The sequence below is a fragment of the Photinus pyralis genome, unplaced genomic scaffold (genome assembly GCF_008802855.1).
Source record: "Photinus pyralis isolate 1611_PpyrPB1 unplaced genomic scaffold, Ppyr1.3 Ppyr1.4_LG8, whole genome shotgun sequence".
NCBI lineage: Eukaryota > Metazoa > Arthropoda > Insecta > Coleoptera > Lampyridae > Photinus > Photinus pyralis.
Genome location: NW_022170819.1, coordinates 36,741,158 through 36,767,997, shown reverse-complemented (window position 1 = coordinate 36,767,997; position 26,840 = coordinate 36,741,158). Strand labels below are relative to the sequence as shown.

The 26,840-nt window shown below is 36.4% G+C and overlaps 1 protein-coding gene across 1 annotated transcript in view; it reads right to left on the bottom strand.

The window, feature by feature from the left end:
- The window catches only part of LOC116177804 (bone morphogenetic protein receptor type-1B), a 95,099-nt gene extending 71,311 nt beyond the window's left edge, over positions 1-23,788 (bottom strand). Inside the window, exon 1 of the mRNA XM_031496912.1 lies at positions 23,614-23,788. Coding sequence (XP_031352772.1) covers positions 23,614-23,692 — 79 coding nt within the window. The 5' untranslated portion in view covers positions 23,693-23,788. The remainder of the gene's footprint in view (positions 1-23,613) is intronic.
- Between the last annotated feature and the right edge of the window lie 3,052 nt (positions 23,789-26,840).

Below are 26,840 nucleotides of genomic sequence, written 5' to 3'. Positions count from 1 at the left end.
GTCTTCTTTTATTCTGTTCGCCTGACTGCTTGGTGTCGTTCTAATTTAGTTATCAATTTCATCGAGAAAATCGGCAAAACTCAGCAGTTCGATGGGCCAGTGGGTAAATTATTTGTTGTTGGTGTTACCAACTTCTTCGACAACGTGGTAGGGAAAATTATGAAATTTTATAAACGAGTGATTGATTGCACGTTAATTTTTTACAGAGCAATTAGATTGCGGAAATACGTTTCGGCCATCAACATAAAAAAATCGTTTAAAATTTGAAGATTAATTTAGAATAAAAATGTCATCGTCGCCAGTTAGCGCACCGGATGCGATTTGAACATGTGAATCAAACAAATTTGGGATTTCTCAGTTTGGGATGATAGAAGTGAGTAGTAGTCTCGTGTACTGAAATGTGAGAGCGCTTTGTGCAGGAATCCTTTCAATGTACAAATCTGGTTGGAATTTTACTCTAAAGCAATAAATTGGGGTTATATGGAAGGAGAGTAATCGTGTAACCAGTATAACAGGCTACTTGTAAGGGAATATCATTGCACGTTTTTACAAATTTCCCAATATAGCGAAACAACTCGGCTCGGTCTTGTATTGTCTTTACCAAACGTAGGCAGTTCTCATCGTTTTATAAATTGCGAAGTTCATTTGAACTATTTTATTGTATATCCTCGTTTTAAATACGACGCCGCTGAGTACTGATTTATACCTACCTACTTCTTTGCGTTCAACTCGCACGTTGTGAAACTATTCGGTTTTGTGCCAACAACATCTGTAAATAACGTTAAAAGAAAAAGGTTTCGAGAAGTTTAAATGGCGAAAGGAAGTTCTCTTCTGTTGATTTATTCGAAGCTTTAAACTGACGATTTCGACTGTGAAATACGGACATGTCATTTGACACTTTCAAAAGTATCGCCGTTACATGTGCACCGGGGCGGTGACAAGGGACCGGGGTAGATCGTCCGCATGTGATTGATTTACATTTATTGAATATTTGTGTCAATTTGTGATTTAAGGCCATGTGCATCTTTTTTAATATTTCGCCAGATTCTTCGAGAAACCCAAGAATAAAATGGCTTTTCCCTCTTCTGCACCCAGAATTTTACCCTTTATTCGTTATTTAAGTGGCGGTTTCAAAAAATACCACTCTGTACAAAGCGACAACAATGATACCAGAGATTAAAAAAATTGTATGTTTGAAACAGTTTCCAATCCGCTCAAGGTTCTAATCCTACGTGTAGACATTTTTTGTAAAAAATGACAAACCTTTACGCAGTATTCTGGATGCAACTTTGCTTTTACGATCCAAGCGTGTAGTACATGATGAAAACGTACAACAAATTTTGGGTAGGTTTCGAAAAAGTGTAAGAAATTTAGGAAATGTATAGCAAATTTTTGAAAATTTTGTCTTTTTTATGTTTTTTTTATTGTGAATTATTTGATTTATTTAATTCTGTGTACAGTTTGTACGATAAATTTAATTGAAATGTTTACGTAAGTGTATATCTGGTCAGGTGTCGATAAAAATTTGTTATCGGATAAGAATTAATTGGTTTTTCTACAAACAATGTCACGTGCGAGATAAGCGATGCAGGTGTTTTATTAGTTTTGGCGACGGAGAGGGATTTCTAGTGTCGGGTTAATAACGATCTTGAATTTGTTAAAGGAAGGGGGTTTTGCTTAAATAAGAAAAATTAAGAGTAAATCCGGCTGTCTTGGGTTATGTAAAAGACAGCGGTCTTGGGTTATTTTAAAAGAGAGCGTAAATGCGGAACCAAGTTTACTGTTGTGAAAGAAGTTTTTACGTATGGAACTTCGTGTTAAAAAAGTTTGTATGATCAAGAATGAAGAAGTAATGGTAATACAACAGAATTCTTACCATCCAAGCAGCCAAAAAGTTGTTAGTGTTATTGTCTTCGAGCCGATTGTGGTGTATTAAGTGAGTTTTTGTTTTATGTCTGACAGAAACTGTCAGATCCGTGTTAAAGTGTGTTTCGCCGAACATCGCATATTCATTGTCTTTGGATTATTATTAACAGAACTGTGAGTGATTTTTGAGATCTCTTAATTTGTTTTTAGATCGACCATTTGTAAACGGGGTGTGTTGTATTCAAATTAAAAAAAAAAGAGCAGGGGATAATGATTTCGTTTAAAAAAATCAAAAGAGCAGGAGACCAACCCAACTCAAATAGCTCCATTTAAAAAAAACCAAAAGAGCAGGGGAAAATGATCCCATCCATAAAAAAAAAACCAAACCAGCAGAGGGCAATCAACCCACTCCTCCAAATTAGTTCCATTTAAAAAATTTACAGGGGACAATGATCCTTCTGCAGAGGCACCTCTAAAAAAGCATTATGCGGGTCACTCTGTAATTGGGCGCAAGTCTGTTGAGGACCCAGAACAAGAGAGGGATAATACATAAAATAAAATAAAAACATAAAACGAGTAAGGAAGCATGATCACATTTCAAAAAGGGATAAAGGTCTCATTTAAAAATACAAAAACCAAAAGAGTAGGGGGACAATGATCTCATTAAAAATATCATAAGAGCAGGGGACCACGATCCCATTTAAAAAAAACAAAAGAGCAGAGGACAATGATCCCATTTAAAAAAAAACAGCAGGGGATGGTGTCCTATTTAAAAAAAAGAACAGGGCACAATGATCCCATTAAAAAAAACAAAAGATGATGGTCACACAAAAAAAAATACAACAAATACCAAAAGAGCCCACCCGCTCCAATCAGCCCCATTTCATTAAAACAACAAAAGAGCAGGCGACAATGATCCCATTATGAAATCAAAAAAGCTGGGGACCCGCCCATCAAAATTAGTCCCATTTAATAAAAAAAAAAACCATAAGAGCACGGAACAATGATCCCACAAAAAAACTAAAAGACCAGGGGACAATGGTCCCATTAAAAAAAGAAAACAACAGAGGATGATGGTTCCCACAAAAAAAATAAATTACAACAATTACAGGAGACAATGATTCCATTAAAAAAAACAAAAGAGCAAATTATACTATTAAAAAAATCAAAAAAGCAGGGGGCCCACGCATCCCAATTAGTCCCATTTCATAAAAAAATCCAAAAGAGCAGGGGACAATGATCGCATTTAAAAAAAAACCACAGAGCGGCCCACCCATCACAATTAGTCTCATTTCATAAAAAAAACAATAAGAGCACAGAACAATGATCCCATAAAAAAATCAAAAGAGCAGAGGACAATGATTCATTTAAAAAAAACAGCAGGGGTTGATGATCCCATTTCAAAAAAGGAGACAATGATTCCATTTCAAAAAAGGGGACAATGATCCCATTAAAAAAAACAAAACAACAGAGGATGATGGTTCCCACAAAAAAAATAAAGTACAACAATTACAGGCGACGGTGAATTTTGAATCACATTCTAAAAATTTTGAAACGACAAGAATAGAAAGATTAAAGCACAAAATTACAGTATCAACTGGTCGTTTTGATTGATCTCAAACAGCAACATGGTACCACGCAATTTTTAAAGTTGAATAACTGGAAGACTATAAAAGTACAACTTTTTACGTAATCCACCAAAAATTGAATTATATAGGGTGGCCAAACTTCGTCGTTAGTATGTGGTAAGTTAAACTATAATAGAAAAAAATGTATTTTTTTGAGATAGATTCGATTTTGAAAACCAAACGGGTCCACAGTCTTTTATTTTTGAGTTATAGGCAGCATTTTTTAAATTTTTAGATAAAAGCCTATAACTTCTTTGTTTATTAAATTATCGGAAATGTGTTTATTACAAAAGCTTCCTTGCAATGATTGGTGCATAATTTGTCGTTTTCAAAATAAGTAGTGAGCTAAGTAAAAAAGTTGTGGGACCCAACCTCATTTTTTAAATGGAACACCCTGTATATTTTAATCTAAACAAACAGCATATTAAATTTTCTTTCTAAAATAGGGAGTAAAAACTGATTCAAAATGTTAAAAAAAATTAAAAAACTGACAAAAAAATTCACCAAATTTTTGAATTTTTTGGTTTTTAAAAAATCTTTTTGAATCAATACTAAAATTGTTGAATTTTAATGTTATAATTTTCAAAGAGAATTTAATATGCTATCTTCTTAGATTAAAATATACAGGGTGTTCCTTTTTAGACAAATGGGGTTAGGTCCGATAACTTTTTTACTTGGCCCCGTATACTTTTTTTCTGTCACTTCTAGCTTATGGTCACCCTGTACAGGGTGAGTGCTATTGTGGCCCAAGGAAGGATTTCTCTAGATTGTACTTTTGTAGAAAATTCTGCATATTTTAAAAATATTTTGAATTATATGGGGTGCGATCGCAAAAAAGGGACCCAAAATGTTACCACTTTTTAAATGGAACATTCTGCATGAAATTCTACGTCTTTTTTTAATATACGAGTATATTTGCTTTGGAACCTAAACCTACAAGAATAGAGAGAGAACTATATAACCAAGTTCCTAAACCGCACACAGTTTTGATTAGAGCTGTAACGCACTAAACCAATGCAGCATCTTCGTATCAGCTATAAGGGCTAAGAAGCACTGATCAAATTGAATGCGTCTTTTTTTTCAAAATTTTTATTGCAGTCCATCTTAATACACTTTCAGAATTATAAGCTCTGAAAGTTGTTCTCACTTCATAAATTAAATACTTAACACCTGAGGCTACGCCTATCATATTACCCGACAAATATTTATTAAAAGAAACTTAATACTGCTCCCCGACAACAAAGAAACTTAAAACCGAACGTGTGTTTTCAGTGTTACGGAATAGAATTACCGTCGATTTTACGAACGGCGTTCGACATAATAAGCTCGACATGTTCTTCGTGCTTTACGCCGATTATCGGAAACGTTTAAAGCGCGCGTTACACTTTTCGGTTTTAAATGGAATCGACGACGACGAGGCCGAAATGAATCTTTTCAAAGTCCTTTTTGAATGCACGAATACGTCGTACACCTGCTCGCGCTTTATTTATTACATTTTTCGTTACAGTACATTAATGACAACAAGTAAAAATAGACAACAGATGGTAACTTTAACGCATCTCTTCGTTTACAAAAGAATTTTCGATTGGCGATCGACGCCATCTTCGATTTACCGTTTATAGCAAGCGCGACGTATCCTTCTATTGTTTACGATACGAAATTGAAATCGGCTCAGGTTTGAATTAACAATTGAAATACGACGACTCCTTCTTCACGGTAAGTTTACAAAGCGGAATTCGTGTGGGTACCCTTCAGGTGAGTATGAGCTGAAGATGGCAAAAGAAATGGTCGGTTAGGGACGCCACGCGAAATGAATTACTATCGCATTGAAATGAGTTGGAATGGCAAAATAAACGCTCTTCACATACTATTTGATGTTATTTATGACCGGACTTTATGCCAAAATATTTAAATTTATGTTACCGTGACGTATGCGTATAATGTATCTCTGTAATTTTACCTTCTGGTAAGTGCGTCGTCTTGATTTGCATAGAAGAAGTTATAATAATAAGAAAGAATGACAAATAAATAAATGAAAGAAATTGATGAAAGTGAAGCTGGTAGACTTTGAAGAAATTCTAAATGAAATCCTCAAAACCGTGTGGCTGAGATGAGAAAATGTAAAAGTATAGCGCGGAAAAAGTCGTGGCTTTGGTGAAGGGGATTTCCCGGTAATGTAATTCACTAAGGGGTGACCTTGTTTTATGGTGCACCTCAATTCCAATTCGTCATCTCTCAAATTTCATCAAAATCCAACCGACACGCGGGCGTGTCATCTTATGGCTCGCAAAGCTGGGTCAATTTTATGCATTTTCTAGAAAATGTTGGTAGAAAAGTGGTAGTTTCTCATGTCTTTGGACAAGTCCTGTGACTATGTACATAAAAATTTTTAAGGAAGCGACAGCATTCCCATCTATCGGCTAATGGTGCTACTATAATGCCAAATGTTTAAAATAGATAATATTCAGTTTCGCAAATAAACGATGTCAATAAACGGTTATGATTTCCTTTTCTATTGAAAGAGGCAGTGCGTGTCTGTAGAGAAATACTTACTACAAGGCAGACAAGAGATCTTTGAAAATAAATAAACGCTTCCGCAGAAAACAACGAAGTAACCAACTTACAATTCGATTGTATCGAAAATCAATATGTGATCAAACCGAGGATCAAACGATATATAAAGGAGTCGTCGACAATAAAAATTACCTTTGAACTCGGGTCGTAACGATCTTTTGAGCTCGGAAGGACGCTTGTCTGCCTTGTCTGTAACAGATAATAACACGAACAAACAAACAAGAGGGATAGCGAATAGCGCAGCACAAAATATTGCGGTAGCAATGTCTAACGTCTGACACTAGGGTAAATCGTATACTAAAACCCTAATTAATACTCATTATGAATCAATAATTCGAATTAGAAATATATAAATAAATAATAAATATATAAATGGAGAGTATATTTAAATTGTGAGAGAAAAAAACGAAACAGTCTGTTTGGGCGAAGCCGGCCTGCTTCATACTCTCTATTTAAAATTTTCTTAATCTTAGTAGTTGGGATGCGCTTGCGCAAAAACGGAAACTTATCCAGCATACTTTTTTCTTATAGCTTATCGCGAGAGTTGTATTAGATACAAGAGGTGGCCTTTGAAGAAGTCCCATTGCTGAGATCTGAAACCCTCAGACGGACGGATGGAGTTCAGGCAAGTTGTAGCTGAATTTTTCATTTAAATTTATGTTAAAAACTTTGAAATGTATGGTCACTTCCGGTTAAACGAGAATAATAGCAACACAAATAATAAATTTGAAATCTCCTGAAAACAAACAATAATCGAGAAGTTGTAAGAATATAAAATTATGATTTATGATGGATCTTCATATAACTTCCATATCTTCATCACACGCTTTTCCATATTTATGACCGAAGCGGAATGTGACGGTGTCTGAATTCCATTGAAACTCATCAATGAACGAACATTTTACTTAATTCGGTGATTACAACACCGCACGATGCAAATAGTTATCTCTCTTAAGAATCCAGAGAATGTAAAATGAGAATTTGAAGGTATCGGCGATGGTGTTTTTATCATTAATAGATGTAAATGCAATAAAAGTTATCTAAGCATGTCGTAAAAATATGGTAAGCTGCACGATTCCGAATTCTACAAACGGATGAAGTAACACGGTGCGTGGTTTTCGTAAGTAAATGGACAAGCAAACCGCAGCACGTGGGTGTTTTTCAATGCAACCCAAAGGAGAGATTTCATAAAAATTTATTGTTGCCCTTTGCACAACTAGAGGAAAGTCTAGTAGCATTGAGAGTTCCTATGCTTGATACAGAAACGGAAAACGTTCCAGATTTTACTGCAAATAGGCAACTTGCGGTACAAAGTTGTATTGATATCCTCAGTTTCCAAAAAAGGGCCTTATGATGTTAGATATGGTTATGATTCGAGTACAACCTTCTTTTTTTTATTCTGCACACATCACTGTTGGCATTATAACAAATACAGCATTATAAAGTAACGAAATAACATTGGCTCCACCTAGTACCACAGCTTTCACAGCTTCACTTTCTGGTTGCTAATTTTCAAGTCGTGAGTAACACAGTTTGTCTATAAATATTAGAGAAACCTCCCCACTTCAGTAAATTACGATCAGAATATGCAGATGTACAGGGTGGCCTGATCTGAGGCGCATAACGAAAAAATATTTTTGTATGTACAGAGAGCTCCCTAATAAATGTGGTATAATAGCAAAACTTTGTTATTTTCGAGGAACACAATATATTATTACAATAATAGATTGTACTAAAAATTTTGCATACTTGTAGATATACAGGGTGTAGCATCTAAGACCCCTCGGATCATAATTCCTTTACCATAAAAGATCGAAAAAAGTCAGGGAAAAATTGTACATAATTATCGACCCACGTTTCTAATAGGGATCGACCGACACCGATATTAATATCGGCCGCGTGGCCCATATGGATGTATCTGCCGCCAATGGCTGATACATTCATATAATTATGGGATGGCGACAAGGCGGGATAATCGGGAAAATCTGGAACTGTCTCTAATTACTAGTTTGATTCGCGGATTAATTAATTTGATTCGTAGTTTAATCATTTAATTAATCAATCCTCTAATTAAATTAATCGATCCATGAAATAAATTAATTGGACCGCTAATTATATAATTAAACTACGAATCAAATTGATTAATCCGCGAATCGGACTAATTAGAAGAAATTCTGAGAAATCAAACAGCTATTTAATTTAATTGACCCGTGGATTAACCTACTTACGTAATAATCAATTTAATTGATGAAGTCATCAATTAAATCAAATGTCAATAAATCTCAAAATCGTATCAATTTTTATTTAATTAGCAAAATCAAAGTCCAAATTCCAAGAAATTCCCGGGAATAATCAAATTATCCCCCGAAAACACCTTCGTCCACGTGGGCCACTCCGCAAATCAATTTAATTGACCTTGATTGGCCCCGTGAATCAGACCGCGAATAAAATCCAAGATGGCCGCCAAGGTGAAGATTTTCTACTGACGTGCCGCCGTCGCGCCGTCGTGAAATAATAAACATGGAAAATAATTGACGGTGTGTTCCAATTTCTCGCAACTTAAACGAAATTGAAATCTTCAAAATATTCTAGTTTTTAAAAAATGGCCGATACGCCGATATTTATTTCGGTATCGGCCTTCGGGCATAGCAATATCGGCAAAAATTCCGTGTCGGTCGATCCCTAGTTTCTAAAATATTATTAATCACCAGGGGCGCGCTGGTTCTTTATAATTAAACAAGTAAAAAGGTTTTCGCCCGAGGGCGCGTAATTTTAGCGCATTTTTTATGTATTGATCAGTATTTCCCAAAAGACCATAGCAATGGGAGCTATGTTTTTCTTTACTCGAAGCATCCATGGTTAAAATTTCAAAGAAATGTCTCAAAAAATAAGCAAGTTTCTGCGCATGCGCATATCCGATTTTTAAATTAAAAAAAAATATATAAATAAGCAAGTCGACATTGCAGTCTGCGCATGCGCACATTAATCGGCAAGATTTTTCTTGGCTCAGGTGCCAGAGCTATAGACTGCCGAATTCAAAAAGAACGAACTCATATTGAAAACTGTATTTTCCAACGAAGTTTGGTGCGCTGTTGCAGCCTCTTTCTATGTCTATCTGTCCGACGCCTTAACTAGGTACTCCTACAGTTTTAAATATATTTATTTCGCTCTTTTTGAATTCGATAGCTTATTGCTCTGCTACCTGAGCCAAGAAAAGTATTGACGATTAATGTGCGCGTGCGCAGGCGGTGCAATATTAACTTTCTTATTTATTAACATATTTTGTTGAAATTTTAATCACACATACTTCTAGTAAAGGCAAACATATCGCATGTAGTAAAAATCAAATGTGCTGCATGCCAACTTTCTTATTTATCGAGATATCTCTTTGAAATTTTAACCAACAATGTTTTAAATAAAAGCAAACGTATCGCATATTGTAAACATCAGAACATGTGCGCATGCGCAATATCAACTCTCTAATTTATCGAGATATCTTTTTTGAAATTTTAATCACAGATACTTGTTAAAGCACGGATATCTCATATCGTAAACATTAGATGTGCGCGTGCGCAGTCGTGCCAACTTCCTTATTTATCAAGATATTTCCTTGAAATTTTAACCATAGATGCTTTTAGTGAAGAAAAACGTACGATAACCTTTTGGGATGTATTGATAAATGCATGGAAAATGCGCTAGTTAAGTACTCGCCTTAGTGCGAAAACCTTTTTAATTGATTAGAATAACGAGCGCTTTCGAAATACAGGTCCGGGTATAAAAAAATAAAGTTGATCATGGCCACAAAGAAACGAAACGTCGGAATCAAAAGTTACAATGAGAAAGTGTCATTTGTTTTCAAAAATCTCTTTAAAGTTACAAAAAAAAATTAACGAATTTCGATTTTTTCAGGTGATCATGACGTTTTCGATATACACCAATGGGGTGAAGTTTTGAACCCTTCAGAAGGCAGTTGGTAGAGCATCTGGGTATTGTTGTTACTTTATTTTTGATTCTCGGACTATCATTAACCACCCACCAAAATCTGAGGATCCTTAATAACCTTATTTACTTACTTTCTGAAGGGAAGATTTGCTATCTTCAGCACTAGACCACCTGAAGAAGGCAATTCCTGTTGACGAAACACCGTCGACTAACTTTCCTAAAAAACTGAGTTAACCTTTTTTTAATGCGTTGTGGCTCCTAAAGGAACAATAACATCCACTACCCTCCCCCCCCCCTCCCTAAAGAATGTAGAGAGTTCAAAAAGTACCAACAATTTAAAATTCGACCAATTTTTGAAATTCGTTGGACCGCTTTTGTTTGTTTTATTTATCGACACAGAGTTTTGTTTTCTTTAATTTACTAAAGAAGTGTTATTCATAAAATATGGACCGTTTTCGAGTTTTAAGCGAAAAACTGACAAAATGCCAAACATTTTGAGGTTTTTTGGCTGCCAAAAGTTGTGTCGGGAAAAAATTTGTGTGCACATGTTATTTGGACCCAAATGGACCATTTAAAACAATAAAAGCTTTTACACCACCTTTTGCAGGTTATCTGCATACTGGACTAATTTGCGCATGCGCGTCAGCTATTCAGCATGGCGAGCGCATGCAAAAACTGCCGGACAGTTTTGTCCCTAAATGCATAAAGAGCATACCTACCTACCAAATTTTAGGAAATTCTTACCGTTTAAGGTCCGGTCAAAAAATGCCGTAATAATTATTTTTAGAATTTAAAAAAATATTATTCGTTAAACTATGTCGAAAGGAAACTTGTTTCACGTCCCCGTTTAGGAGTACATCATCTTACTCTTAGGAATTTTGAAAACAAAACCATTCTATCCTGTATTAAAGTCCAGAGCAAAAATGAAAGAAGAAATGGACCGTTCTTTTTCCTGTCGGATACTTATTGTCGCACGATTGGGGCATTGTGCGCGGGTGCACCATCCTGTTGAAACCAGCAGTTTCCACCTGTTTTTTTGTGTGTACCGTACATTGTATTCGTTATAAAAAATGCTACTCAATACAGTATGTACTTTTTTTACGGGCCATATAGAAAAATAAAGTTGACAATTTTTCCGAAAATAAAATCTCTCAACGCTGTCTTGTAGTGGTCAAATACTGGCAATGAGAAAGTGTTTTTTTTTTAATTTTTGTTCTGTTCAAATAACATTAGAAAAAATAAAAACAAAATCGACAATTTCGGGTTTTCTAGCATATCTTCGGAACTAATCGGAATTTTCTGGTTTTTTCTTTAAAGCATGATAATTAATTGCGCAAGGTTTCCCTAATTAGACCATCTTCGTATCTTGTACACAGCGTATAAGAAAACAGTGTAGTCATGGAAAGTTCAATTATTGAGCATCCAGGAAATGCGTTTGGATATTTTCTCATTGAAATTGATCTATAAATAACGATTTTGCAATTTTTAAATCAAAGATCAAGCTAAGTTTTTTTCATGACTGAGGAAACATCGCCCAACCAAAAATAATAGTCATACACTTTTGTTAAATATGTTATAAAAATAAAGTTATTTAAAACAAAAAATGGTCAAAAAATTAAATAAAAAAACGCAACTGTCTACGAGGTCTCAGCAATATACGTAGGTTTTTTCGTGAATACGTTACAAAAATATACATAAAAAATAGAGTACATTACACTTTCGAATCAACATCTTATACTAATTGGAACAAATGAACCCTGGGGTTATTACAATATAATTATATAAATCCCAACAAGAAAAATCGCTCTTAATGTAACCTTTATAGCTGTGAAATGATCCTTTTAAGTATCGTAATTTTTTATGGCCATAAAAATATAAATGGAGAATCATTTACGAGCAATCGGAATCGTTTAGTTTATTTATATTCGGATTGCAATAATTTTCGAATAACAAGGAATGAATTGTTCAACGCCGTAAATTACGTTCGTAATCGATCCCACCCACAATTTTCAACTAAAAACTGTGAAAACTCAAACGGGCTCGGTAAATATTAAAATAAATATTTACATAAGAATGAACCCCGCCCCGCATGGAACAACCAAAAATTCGTGTTCGTCCATAAATTAAAGGAAGATCTACTCTGGTACCCCGGCGGTTCGAAACTAACGATGACACAAGACGACTTTCTCGTTAATGTCGGCAATTCCGCACATGTTTTATTTAACGAGATGATGCACAAATATTAGAATATCCTTTGTTTAAACTTACCTTTAAGGTAAACATGTAACTTTTATTATCGAACTTCCAAATGCGTTCGAGCAGGTTGTTCTCATGGCATTCACTGTGCACATACGATTTACTGCTTTGCGACAATGGCGAATTCATTCCATATTTGTGAATAGAAAAGGTCACATTACTAAATTGCCTTTGAACACCTGCGTGTGAAAATCGGTATAAGGCGCTTTGTGTGAAGTTTATTTAGTCTACAGGGGTCGAAAATTTCGATTACTTCTCGAATATGGAACTTTTTATGCAATCTCACTAGCCATGAAAACAATGACGAAACTCAATAATTTTCAACTGTCAAACTGCTTCAGCATTTATATGGGTCCCGAGTGCAAGATTTGGTAATTTTGTTGGCGGTTTGAATATTGAAAAAAAAATGGGTGAAGCGAATATGGTGACAATCTGAGTAAAATCGTTGAGTGAAGCTCATATTTAATTACTCAATGGTAAAATTCTGATCGAAACCATGTTTTTAAAAAATAGTATATTGAAAGACAAGTGTTACAATGCGACCTATTGTAATACGACTATCTTGTGGCACGAGTGGCGACGCGAAGCGTAGCCACGAGTGTCCGCAAGATAGGAGTATTACAATAAAGCATTGTAACACGCGTTTTTCATACTATTTTTTCTATTTCGGTGCTTTAATTTAATTAAAAAAATCATTATCAGAAACTATAGGGAACATTAGAACTAACATGTTTTATGTTGGGAACACTTTTTATGCCGTTAAGTTTTAGGTTGGCAGCGTAGTAAGACTGACATTTTGAAGTTCAAACATGGAAGTACCCAACGAAGTACCTACTTGTACTAACTAGTAACTGCCAACTTAAGAGATGAGTTACCAAAAAAAACGACTATAATCACTGTCTTTGTACAACTGTTTTGTACAAAATCATCATTGTGACACCGAAATAGAAAAAATCATTTGTGTATCGTAATAGCCGGCAACTGTCGGCATAGAAAGTTCAAGACCTGTCCAATCAGGCCGATGTAATGAATGTGGTAAAAAATTAAAAAGCTTAACATATTTTTTTGAAACAATTTAACCACCATTTTAGCGGGTATATCCATTTTTCCCTGGTTTTCCGTGGCCAACTTTGGGTTCTAATAAAAACCACTCAAATGTTATTTAATAATATTTATTATCCCTCTCTTGTTCTGGGCCCTCAACAGGCTTGCGCCCAATTACAGGGTAACCCGCATAATGCTTTTTAGAGGTACCTCTGCAAAAGGTCTTAAGTTGTTCTATACTACTCCGGTATTTACCTTACGAATTAGGAAAAATTCAGGAAAACCTAATTCGGAGTAGCCGGCAGAAACTGATCTAAGGAAATTCCCATCGCTGCCACAGATGAAAAATTCACCTCAACCCGGGTTCGAAAACCCGACCTCCGGATTTATAGACCAACGCTCTACCATTGAGCCATAAATAAATAAATAAAGCGTATCTGATGCCGACCCGCACTTGTTTCTTGTGGAAGGTGGGTTGCCTGTGTGCCTATTTGTATCTCTGATAGAATCAGATTCGATCCTGGGAATAAATTGAGCCAGTTACATAATAGTTTTCCCCCAATCACCTGAATGAGACGTTATTGTCACACTTTAGGTACATAGGTACAATACCTAGGTTATTTCGGGAATAATCGGTATCACCAGGAAATTGTACAAAAAGTAGTGACTTTTCGGACTAGCCCGGAAAATAATTTGACCTTGAAGAAGAATGTTAACCAATCAAAAAATTACAAATAGTTCAATCAATACCAACAAATTTATAGCTGTATGATCAAATGGAACAAAGTGAGGTTAGAACTTAATTCGTGCCGACACATCCTTTGATTAGTCCTGTATCCGCGATTTAACTCATCTACTGATTCTTCTTTAGTGTGTGAATTTTTTTTTTAAATCAATTTTATTTCAACAAATTGAAAATTAAAAATGTCTGAAGATTGAAAATTCATAATAAATAATAAATTTACTCAGGGGTATGCCCACATCACAAGCACGTGCATGCCCAAAAAGGGGCGGATTGTAAGAGGCCACGAAGGAGTCAGCAGAGGTCGCCAGAGCGAGTGATCGCAAGAAGATCCTGATAACAGTCTGCGATCTATGTAATAGGTACTCAGATAACGATGACGGCGCCTATGGAAGATGGAGGCAAAGGGTCATGGTGGGGAAACAAGGTAGAGTCCTCCAGGAAGATTCCATATCAGTTGAGGTGGAGAGGGGTGCCGGAAAGTCCGAACCAGTTAGGAAACTGATGAAGAGGTGATGGTCGGGAAACAAGGTAGAGTCCTCCAGGAAGTTTCGCTAATAGAGATAAGGGGTCTCGATGGAGTTACCGAGAAAGAGGGAATAGAAGAGGCGCCAGCCCAGAGGTGAACCCCAGACTTAAGAATATTAGGAAGGTTAATAGAGGTCAGTAAATCGCTACGGTCGAAGTAAAACTCGGCAGCTGGCACAAGAAAGCACTATCAACAGAGAGGAGTTGGAACCAAGGTGCTTCAGATGTTGGGACATAGGACGCAGGCGTGGACTGATCGGTGTCATGCTTCAACTGCGGGAGACCGGGTCACGTCGCTGATGACTGTCCTGATAAACCAAATTGTATCCTCTGCGACGAAGCGGGGCACCGACCCTATGAAAAGAAGTCCGGTTTCAATAAGGATTCGCCACCGTGTCACTGCCGTTGACCGGGTTGAAGCGGACAGCCCGACAGGTTGGTGATAAATCTGTGATACGGAGTGATGGTTTAATCTGTTCCAGAGTCATCACTCTAAAATTGTTTAAATTTATTATCTAAGCGTCTTTACGCGAATGGGATGAAGCTATATCCTCTTTAGGTACGTTTTTTTTTATAGAATTCCTCTTTGTTTCTTTTTAGGTTATGTCATATGTTTTAATTTAATTACCTACCTGTTTTACCTATATCGCAATCCGAAACTTATTTATTAATGGGATAGGATACGTAAGTTTGAATTAATTGGAATTAGGTCTGAGGCATTGTAATTTTTGGATTTGTACGTTACGAGCATGGGGGTGATCGTATTAAAAGCATCAAATGCACACACTCGCTTTCGAACTGAAGAGGGCTACCTGTCGATTAGCTCGAACTAATCTATGACATTGTATCTAAGATCGGAATCGCTCAGCAAATGTTATCTCAAATACCGGAAATTGCAAACTGGCAGAAAACCTGTTAATAATCGCGTTTGTCATTAGTTTACCTTCGCCAATGTCGTGCCCAAAATTGCCAATTTAATTATTGTTTTAAACAATTAAATATCATTTGTGTGTATGTAGATTCTTTACCAAGACAAAGGTTATACCCACTGGTGCCCGAGGATTCACAAACCTTGTATTATTATTAACGAGCTCCTAGTGAGTTTATAATTTTGCGGTGTCTGTCTCCGTCCGTTAGCACGATAACTCATAAACGAATGGACCGATTACGATGAAATATTGCAGGTGGATTCTTTATCAAATTTGTAGATCGGAGTTCGTGAATTGACAATGTAGCCCAAAAAATAAGGAAGGCCCTTTTGACATCTCCGTGAGTTGTGAACCGAATTGCATGAAATTCAATATGCGTATAGCTTTAGCCATATAAAACTCAATTCCAAAAATTGAGCCTAATCAACCAACATTCACAGTGCCCTTTTCGCATCTCGACCATTTACAAACCGGATTGCAAACTTTCTTATTTATGAAGGTATTTAAATGAAATTTGATACATATACATTTTGAATAAAAGCAAATTTAACGCCAGCTTCAAAATTTGGTTTTGCGCATGCGCAGTACCAACTTTCTTATTTATGGAGGCATTTAAATAAAATTCGATACATAGCCACTTGGAATAAAAGCCAATGTAGCGCCGTTTTCCAAATTTGGTTTTGTGCACGATGTGCATTGCCCACGTTCTTATTTATGCAAGCAATTAAAGGTAATTTCCAGAGACTTGCTATAACTAGACTGCGCTTAACGTATCTAAGGTGTTGTCGACACAGTATGCAACACACAATGCACCGCGGGGCAAAAATCGCTGAGATGATATGCAATATAATGAAATAAGCTGTTATTTTAGATGTTCCGTTCATTAATCATTCTCGTGATTAGCTCGAATTAGTGAACAGATAAATTTCTGTTGAGAATAAACCAATAAACTTAGGTTAACTTGTGCCTATCAACATGTACTCTGTCGATAAATTTTTAAATAATATGCTGATTTTCAACGGATAAAAGTTTAAAGGGCCAATGGATCAGAGCCATTCGAAGAGAAAAATTTACTCCCACCATAGTGCATTTGCGGGGAATGAAGCCGATTTTAGAAAGGTACCTACGAAGGTGTTAAACAATAATGCAATACCGAGCGTTTTCGACTTTCCCATTCACTTAAAATAACGTAGAACTATTATTCGACATCCTTTACCAGCAAGACAACGGCAATACCTATTTGCCTATTAGGTATAGACGTAACTAAGTACTTACTGGTACTAAGTATATTTCAGGTTTTGTTACAAGAAAAATAGCTAAGTCTGTTAAATGTTCCATATGTGCAGATGCGATATTCGCATCAGAGAGTCATTCAAAGCTTTTAACTAGAAAAAATCGTGGAGGATTGTTGCACGTATCAAGCGATGCATTAAAAATTTGCCAAATTGCTGAAAATGTGTTCAAGTTTTTCATTCAATCCACACCACACCGCGTTGTAAACAAAATGGTTATCAGCAGTCTAAGAAAAAATAAATAACAGTTACAGCCCATTTGGGTTTTTGGATAGGCATATATTGAATCAAAATCCGCTAAATAATCATATCTTACTACTTACATCTTTAGTTTTAAGAGTATATTTTCCCATACGTGTTCACCACCAAAATACACATATAAATCAAATTAGGACTAGAGTAAGGCAGTTATATACCAATTTAGTTCAAATAAAATACCAATAAATTCGATTAAAACAGTTAACAGTTATAATATGTTATCTTTTTTTGCTACTAAAATTTAGAATAAACATGGCTAAAGCAAGCTGCAGAACGTACGTCTGCCCCGCGATGAACAGTTGGTTGCCTATCCTATCTTGACAACAGGCGTTTATAGTAAAATCTATGTTACGCGCGGTCTAGTTATAACAAGTCTCTGGTAATTTCATACATATACACTTTATATAAAAGCAAAACTAACATCAGGTTTAAAATTTGGTTTTGCACATGCTATAGCCATACCCAAGAGCTCGTTTTCTATATTTGTTTAGTTTATTTTATTTTTAATTTATATTTTTATTTACTTTTTGGACACGCCTGGCGCCCAAAATTATATGAGCTTTGTCAAACCTCGGTGGTTGTTTCACTGGAAGACCCGTTTACCCGTGGCCAATTCCCATTTCCTTCTCGAGGTTCGCTGCACGAGGCAGCATGAGAGTGGTTTTAACCGGTGCGGAGGATGGGCGCGGAGTTCAGAAGTGAGAGGGATGGGTATGGGAGACGGATACGTGGGACACTATAGTTTACAGTGTGTATCTCTCGCCAATATGGGGATAGACTCGTTGGGTGCGATTTTGAAGGGATTGCGCAGGGCCGTGCGGATCGATCTACTGAGGTAGCAAGGTGACCAACCGGAAGGGGTGCATAATTATGACGTAGACCTAGGCGTTGGGATTGGTCCCCATAAATAAAGGTAGTAAGCCCAGGTTCGCAAAGGGACTATAATAGACGTCACCTTCGTTTCGGATAAGCTCCGGGCGCGACTGGGATGTCTTGCAACAGGAAACATTAATCGACCACAATGGCGTGCGATGGGACCTCAAGGATGACCCTCTGAGTCGGGAACCTCTGGAAGGAATCCGCGAAGAATAGTCAATGAAAGGTTGCGGGAAGACACTAAACGGTTGCAGGAAATCTGCTCAAAAATCTGGAGGACGTGGATGAATGGCTTATGCGAGAGAACGATGCCAAAGGGAGCCAAAGCTAGAAGAAGAGGGGTTCACTGCTGAGCGTAGGAGATAGCCTCAGAAGGAGTTGTGGAAATGTGGTTAAACCACCACACAGTTGACCTCGAAAAAACTAGATCGATCAACTATGAACGAATAATAAAATTAATTTGACATCAAAATTGGAAGTAAGCAGAGCCTGCGCAATGGAAGGTTTTTTAAATGCTACTTGAAACTGTGAATTCTCCTCGGAATTTTCTTACCTCACCACTTGTCTGCAATCAGCATCGAATGTAATTTCAAATCTTCCGACTACGAATTTCATCTCTAAAAAAGCACGGGACCCCAGATCGGAGCCTTGCGGGACGTCTTTATTGGCGATCGTACTTTTCGGCGGAAATAAATATCACTTTTCAATTTTTATTACACAATTTAATTTATGACGAGCGGACTGGAACTCCTTCCTTGCCAATGAGAGGGAATTGAAATACATATTCAGTGTGACGACGGTGGCATGACAAATTGTATCAGATCTTCGGAATAATTTACATCAATGAGATAATTCGTTTGATAAAATGATGCCCGTATAATTTTATTACCAGTTTCTCATGCAGATGGTAGAAAATATGAAAACTGGTTACTAAACTGGTATCGCGGAAAAATGGAACTCGGTCGTATATTTTATGGAACGCTTTATGACAATTGTTATTTTCTACTAATTGCGCAATGTGTGGAATAATTCATTTTGACGTTCTTTTTTTACAACAAATTGACGGTTTATTCGACTGTTGCAAATGCCTAAAATTAATGACCGAATCGTTGCGCAAATTTGCATCGACTTTATCTGCGCTGGTTCAATTTGTATTTTTAATTTCGTTCTATTATACATATGTGCATTCCATTCATGTGTTCTTACTCAGGTGTTCAGGTGTGTTTAAGGTATGCAAATTACTTCATGTTTGTTTTTTTCCGCAGTCACGTGGGACGCTTACTTTCACGATTTCGTGATTAAATGCATTTGGTGAGATTTTGGGTAATGGTAATCGATGTTAAGTGGAAGAGCAACAATAATACTCAAATGAAACCCGAATGGGACAAAAATCATTTGTTACACACCTCAAGTCTAGTATTTATACAGTACCATAAACGCTATCGAAAAAAATGTAAGAAAAAAATTGTGCTCAATTACCATCGCTATGTTTCTGGTTACCGTGCCTTATGAAACTTAGTTTTTTTTTCAATGAAACACCCCATATTTTATTGAAGAATTGGAAAGTACTTGGAAAGTACTTGAAAAGTAACGATATATGGTATCCCCAACATTAACGATTTCGCTGTTATAACCTTTTCTCTTCGCCGTTTTTTCCAATTTTTTTCTCAAACTAAATTGCTCAGTCCATAGACCTCGATTTTGGCTTTTCGCTATGTGGAACCTTATGCGTGCCAGATGTGCAACTATCAAAAATTAACTTCGGCATCCATCACGATGCCCAAAATCGTTATATTTATGCATCAATTTAGTTGGGAAAATTCTATTCCTTGGTGTCCTAGAAGTGATCCATATGCCAAATGATCTCAAAATCGTTATTACGCATCAATGTCCTTAGAAAAAAGATCCAATTAGATTGCTCGATGCTCAAGAAGTGGTCCATGTGTATTTTTTACTAAAAAAAACTCGAAAAAAATGTCAAAAACCGAGTCAAAAACATTATTTCTCACTCACGTTGTAGTGGTTTTGTTGTCTCATATGTATGCCATTACTATTTCTATATGACCCGTAATGACCACATTAAATATTCATTGTAGTCTTCCAGCTTTCCTGACCGTCCGGTATCTGGGCGATTAAAATTGGAAGTGCGTCCTTACGAAGACTGTCGCTCCGAAAACATTTATTTTTGTTTTAGGAGATCTCATTTATTTGTTCCGTTTGTTAGCTGGTGCCATAAGGAACAATGAAATTATTTTTTTAGCTTTCGAAAGCGTTTGTAATTTAGAAGACGAGGACAAATTAATATTTTAGAATTTCAGCTCCGTTAAGTCATTTTTGGATGATTTTGGTTTGGTATGTTAATTTAAAACGAGTATTACAAATTTGCCATGCAGGTTTACGACAGTATCAGTTTAATAAGAGACCTTTTGATTGATCTGGGGGTTAATTAGATGTATGAATTTACAAATTCAATCTCGCCCATTAAATTAAATGCGTTGCACTAAACAGCATCCGATCAAGTGTTGGTGGATTCAGTAGAAGCGCGCTTAATTAATTGAGATTTTGTTCCTGATTTGTATGATGATCGGAAGCAGAGAAATTAATTAAAGAAGTTTGAATTTTTGGACATCCTTATCCGAATACATTGGCCTGGTTGGGAAAAACGGCGTTCCCTGCATGAAATGGTCAAATTGTATAAAACGCCGTTGTTTAGGGAGCATTTGGCATTTTTGATAATTACATCTGTAAGCACCGTATTAATTTTTGATACTTTCCGTAAATTTACTTTGCGCTAATACCGTTTAAGTTTAACGTTTACATTAAGTTTATCGCACCGTATCTACAACTTTTGCTTTTTTTTTGCACAGTAATTTCAAGTACGTAACGTTACTACGCCCCCACCCCACCCCCTCCCATTACATGAGAAATCGTTCTTTACTTAAACTTCCAAAGGCGACTCGACCGGCACTCATTTTTATACAGACACTTACTTCTATGTCAGATGTGGATACACTTTAATAAAACCACTTTTAGAAGCGGAAACAGTCTAAACTAAAGGTGAAGAGACCTCTTTCGCATCTTCCATAGACCGCTTCTTTGTTAGCGACCGCCAATTAATCTTTTCTGTATCAGACGGTGATTAGTATCGACCGCCTCGTCACTCGAAAGGGAGTTTGTTAGCGACCGCCGATTAACTTCGAACGTCTTTTTTTTTGTATCAGCCGGTTATTGTATACATGAATTATGAAAAACATATAGAGAACTACTTAGTGCTATTATGGTGTAATTAAGAGAACTACTTGGTGCTATTATGGTACAATTAGAAACAGCTATACATCAAAATAACATAACTTCTTAAGAAATTCGAGTTGAAAGTTGCTCACAATCTTACCAACTTAAACAAAATCATGAAATATAAGTAACATATCCTCCAGCCATTTGTATCAATTTCGTTATCGTACTTGGGGGGGGGGGGGATCTGTTTCATTTTCCTGCATTTGATTTTTCGTAGACACCGCTAATTAATTTGTGTTTTGTTGCATTCATTCCCGCTGGGGAACGTACCGTATCAGCCGTGCGCCGTAATTTTGTTTTAGTTCTTCCGACGTAACTGCCGCCACGGCATTTGCTGAACTCGTACGATTCGTAAAGCTGCTATTTACTCTGATTGAGTTTATCTGGAGCTTCCGACACCGTCCTGGAACCGTCGTTTATTGTCTGTTTACCTTCTTATCTTCCAACAACGTTCTGGTAGCGCCGACCTTGACCAGAGACAAGGCCCTGTGCCCTGTCGTGGTGGCTCTCGCGTCAGTCCATTCCGACGACAGCACATCCAACTTGGCGCTATTTATTTATAATAATTTGTACATTTATTTCTTTTTCTTTTAACTAAATTGTAATCTTTGTTCCGCTAATAATTTCATTCCATTTGTGCGCGGAATTACTGCCGAAGTTCGTCGAAATATTTAAAAATATTGGAAAGTCCAACTGGTAAAATACGAGGTAAAATATTGAAATTGTTGAAAACGATTACCTAAGTACGGTGTCCTTTTTATTAATTTCATGATCGTACCGGGAGGGGGGGGGGGGGCTTATTAGCGTCACGTAACCCAATTCTTCAATAAAATATGGGCTATTCCATTTAAAAAACGCGAGTTTGATACGTCACTGGAATACAGCACGCCACTGGTGACCAGAAATATTTTAGTAACCTGGCGACGGTAATTGTGCACAATTTTGCTCCTACATTTTTTTTTCAAATCGTTTATGATAAGGGAATTATGATTCGAGGGGTCATAGATGCTACACCCTATATATCTCGCTATATATCTTACTTGAAACGAAGCATTTGTATGTGATTCACAGTTTTATGAAGTGTTACAGAGACATAAACTTTAAGAGATGTAATAAACGCTATTTTTGTCTTTTTGAAAATATACCCGGCATATCCCTCGGCATATCCCATATCTTATTGACTATTGAAAGTAAAGTCTCGAGTAAAGTACCTACGGTATTTTATTTTTTGTGCTATAACAACTATATTATATTCCATATTATTGAAAATATAAATAGCAAATAAATCTGTCAGATGCACCAGATTCGAGCGGTTTCTACTTTGTAGCAGCAGCAACCTCATAGCTCATTCAAAAACTAGCGATGGTAGTGACATCTACAAATGAAATAGAAACTATAGCACCTACTAAAGTGATAAACGAATTAATTTGGCAAACCAAACTATATGGAAGCAACACCATACTCTTATATTATTCATAACTCAGCAGCAGCCAAATAGGCTTACAATTATATCAGTAGATACTACTTTTAACTCGGTAATAACAATTGAATTGGGTATTCAATAGCAGCCTTCTAATTGGGAGATAACACGATTGCTTTTTGTTCAATCCAGTCAAATGAAGCACACTGTCCACTCCAATATTCATAAACCTTGCATTTGTTATTTCTACGTTTAACTCAAAATCTGTGTTAAATTGTGACGTTTTGTGTTAATAATGCCGACAGCTGCACAGGTTACACAATTACATCGCTAGAAAAATGACAGTACACCTATAAATAATATTTCATAAAGTAATCGTAGGTGTTGCAGAGATAGATTTATGGATTCCACTTGTAATTAAAGTGTGCTGTAACTGTTACAGGCAACTAATGCTATTAGACAAGTTAATCCATAACAGATGCCTTTTCTTGTACTGACTAACGAATAGTTACAGTAAGTCTACTTTAGTTTAGGTCAGTTGTTCCTCCTACATACTTTTCCTATGCCAGGTCCTAGAAGTAAGTAGTTACAAATAATCACTATATCAAAATAGAGACACCACTCAGTTTTCGTACCCACTCATGATACGAAGGTGTAAAGCCCTTCCGTTTCGAGTTAGAAACAAATACAGTATTACTCTTCTTCACCAAATATAAAACTTAACATTTTAAGAAGCTGGAGTCCGACAATCACTGTGTTTCGAAACTTAATAGGCAATCACTAGAAAAATTCCTGCAAGTTAATTGAAGAAACAGCTATTTGTTAACGGAATTCGCCAATATAAGATCGAAATTTCCTAATATAAGAGAAATATGTGACGCATTCCAAGGGTGAAAAAGACAAGGACGATCCATCAACATAACATAACCACTTAATTTACATTCGCAAGAATTTCTCTACTTACGCGTCTGCACATAACTGGCCGCCGACACAAGATTGTTTATTATAACGTTTTTCACTCCCGTTTCCCGATTTTCCGCCATTCTAACGCGCTAGAAAGAAAATTTTTTTACAAAAACAAACAAGCAGTTTATGGAAATCGTCAACATTTCTTCAATGAAGGCAAACGACACGAACCGTCGCGCCATCTCCCGGCGCCTTCGCTAAATCCAATGAACCGGAAATGTTTGATCAAATTTGAGTAATTGAAGGTGGGTAATTGATATTTAACAAAGCGTAAAATGTCTGTCGTTATCAAAGCAGACATGCTTCAATTATACAGTCTACGCTCTCAGCTAATTAAGAATTAAGTAAATACTGTTAGAAATTATAATTAATTACTTACCTACAACTTATTACTATTAAATGTAGGTAATTAGTGTGACCAAAAGCGTTTCAATCATTCAATGCCCTTCTTCCTTTTCATAATGAAAATTATAATCTTTAGTCCTTTTCATTAGCAGGCTATTAGAAGAATTGACACCAGGTGGAACCCGACAATAAAATTTAGCAAAATCCAAAATATGTGGAAGTGGAGATAATTATACACATCAACAATAAAGAATTTTTGGAAAAGTAGGTAATTTCCTTTAACCATTTTCCGAATAAAACTATAATTTGGCTTTTAAGGAGAAATTCAATCCGCTTTTCTACATTAAGGAAAAATACGCACTCCTGTTTCATTTCGATGGTCTTTTTCAGAGCATTTTGGAACGAAGTCGAGTGCACTATTGTAGCCACTCTCTCTGTCGATTCAAGGTCTTAACTATTACAATTTGTAATATGTTTGGGTCGTTTTTTTTGGTATTCGGTAGCTTATAGCTTTGGCACCAATGGCACGTACCTGAGCCAAGAAAAATCTTGATGATTGCGCAATGTCAACTTTGTTATTTATAGAGATAGTTTTTTTTAAAATCTGAATTACAGAAGCTTTTTGTAAAAGCAAACACATCGTATATAGTAAGAATCAGACGTGCGCATGCGCAGTCTGCAATGCCAACTTTTTAATTATGGAGATTTTTTTGGAATTTCAACCACAGGTGCTTGTATTATAGTACAGGTAAACATATCGCATAACGTAAAAATCAAATGTGCGCATGCCCAGACTGCGCAATGTCAACTTTTTTACTGTGGTAACCTATACCCCTATGGTTAAGCACCACGCCTTTAATTTGCAACAAAAATAGGATATGCGCTGTACAAAAGCGACGTCAGCTGCCCAGGGCGAGGCAAGTGGATATATGAAGGATAAAATAATTAATTGTAGGTATAGTGTAGAGCACATAAAGTGTTACCCTTTTTCTGTCTTGACTCTACAACCATAACAATTGTAATAAGGAATTGTCGGTCCAGAAAGTCAAGTGATTTTGGTCTTTGGACTGGTTGCTTGGCATTTTACTACATTTTTTAATCTCTAGAGGTAGTTGTAGTCTTCCCCTGCTCGCCTCTGGTGACGCTCTTGGCGATATATACACCAATCGTGATCCGTTTTGGATTTTGACCGTTCTGCGCAGATGCCGAAGACCAAGGGATCTTCATAACGAAGGCGAAGCTTGAAGAGATAAAGAGCGTCAGTCAGGGACGGACCTAGACAAAAAAATCGGGGGGGCAGACATGACATTTTGCCAACTCAACTGTAAAAATTTCCAACTCAAACGGGTAGTATCTATTAAGTATTAAGTGATATTTCCAAGTCTAATATAAATCATGTAGAAAATGTAAGATATCAGTATACACGGTCTCTAATACTAATTAAAAGCAATGCCAAAATACCAACCTTATGTTGAAGAAGAAGGAAGTGACTTTCCTATTAAAGATTCCTTTTTGATAGATTTTGCCGCAATTTCTTATTCCTACAATAGTCGACTTATCACATTTACGATTTACCTACTTTCGCGGCATTCGCCAACTGGTAATGAAAATTACCAACTCTTGTCAAAATTGCCAACTAGTTAAGTATTGGGGGGGCACTTAGGTCCGTCGCTGGCGTCAGTTCACAAAATTCGAATGCGGAACTGGCGGGTTGGAAGAGGGTCTAAAGCCCGCTACACACGATCCGGTAGTTCGAACTGAACAGTTTCCCAAGAAAATGGGTCCTTAATTAACGGTTTTGAGCGATTTAGTGCAACAACGTACGTGATGAATGACGAAGTAAATTTTTGATATTTGTGACGACATAAGCGCTCTACTTTGTGGGTTGTGCTAAAAACGAATTTCTTTGGAGGGTAGTATCTGCGCAAGACACATTTCGCCCGCTCATAGTAACTAATCTGGCTACGGCCCTGTTTCCAAAGCAGGCGAAGATTATCAGAGGTAAATACACAATAAGAGTTTGATTTTTAACCGGGCAATTTTATTTTTACATGAAAGTATTGTTGCAACGGAAAAAAAACTCGAGACCAATAAATAAACATGATTGCTACTGATTTAGCTGGAGCGATTTTATCTTATGGTTTTGATCGACAATTTTTTCCAGGAAGCAACAAAATTTAAGAGAATTAAAAATAAAATTATCCCGATTTAAAACCAAGATCGAGTGTATTTTAGGGAGAGTAATAAAAGACAGTAAATTTCACAACCACTATATTATATTTTACGCATTCCTACACGCATTTTTATCGCCGATACATAGCTATTACATTCCATATTAGCGTAGGCGGTACAACTGAATATCGAGGTAAAAGCTGCACTTTGTGACAAAAGCATCAAACTCGGTACACATGTTTATTAGGTCCAAATAAAACTTTTGACCCGCAGCACCCACCGAAATTTTCGTGTAGGTTCAAAATTTGAACACTTTTGTTCAAAAGGGCGTTCAAGATTTTAAACCTGTAAAAATTGAGGAATTTCGGCATTCTAGGGGTCGTTTTTGAATGATTTAGGGTCGCTGGTGCTAATGGCGGCATTAAAAAAGTTGTATATCTGACCCTTAGGCCCCAAATTTGGAGTATTTTCAAAATAATGGTTAAATTTTGAATTTGATAGTTTTAAACCTTCGTGATGTTTCGGATGTCGATTGCAGCTAATTTGGACGTGCACTACATGCTAGAAATGTTATATTGACGTTAAAACCGTTTTTGGTGTGTAAATATGCCGTTAATCGTTCAATAATTTGTTCAAAATTTGGAAATTTTATACTTGAAGGATTTTGCCGTTCTTGGTGTCGTTTCCATATAATTTGTGGTTGCTGAT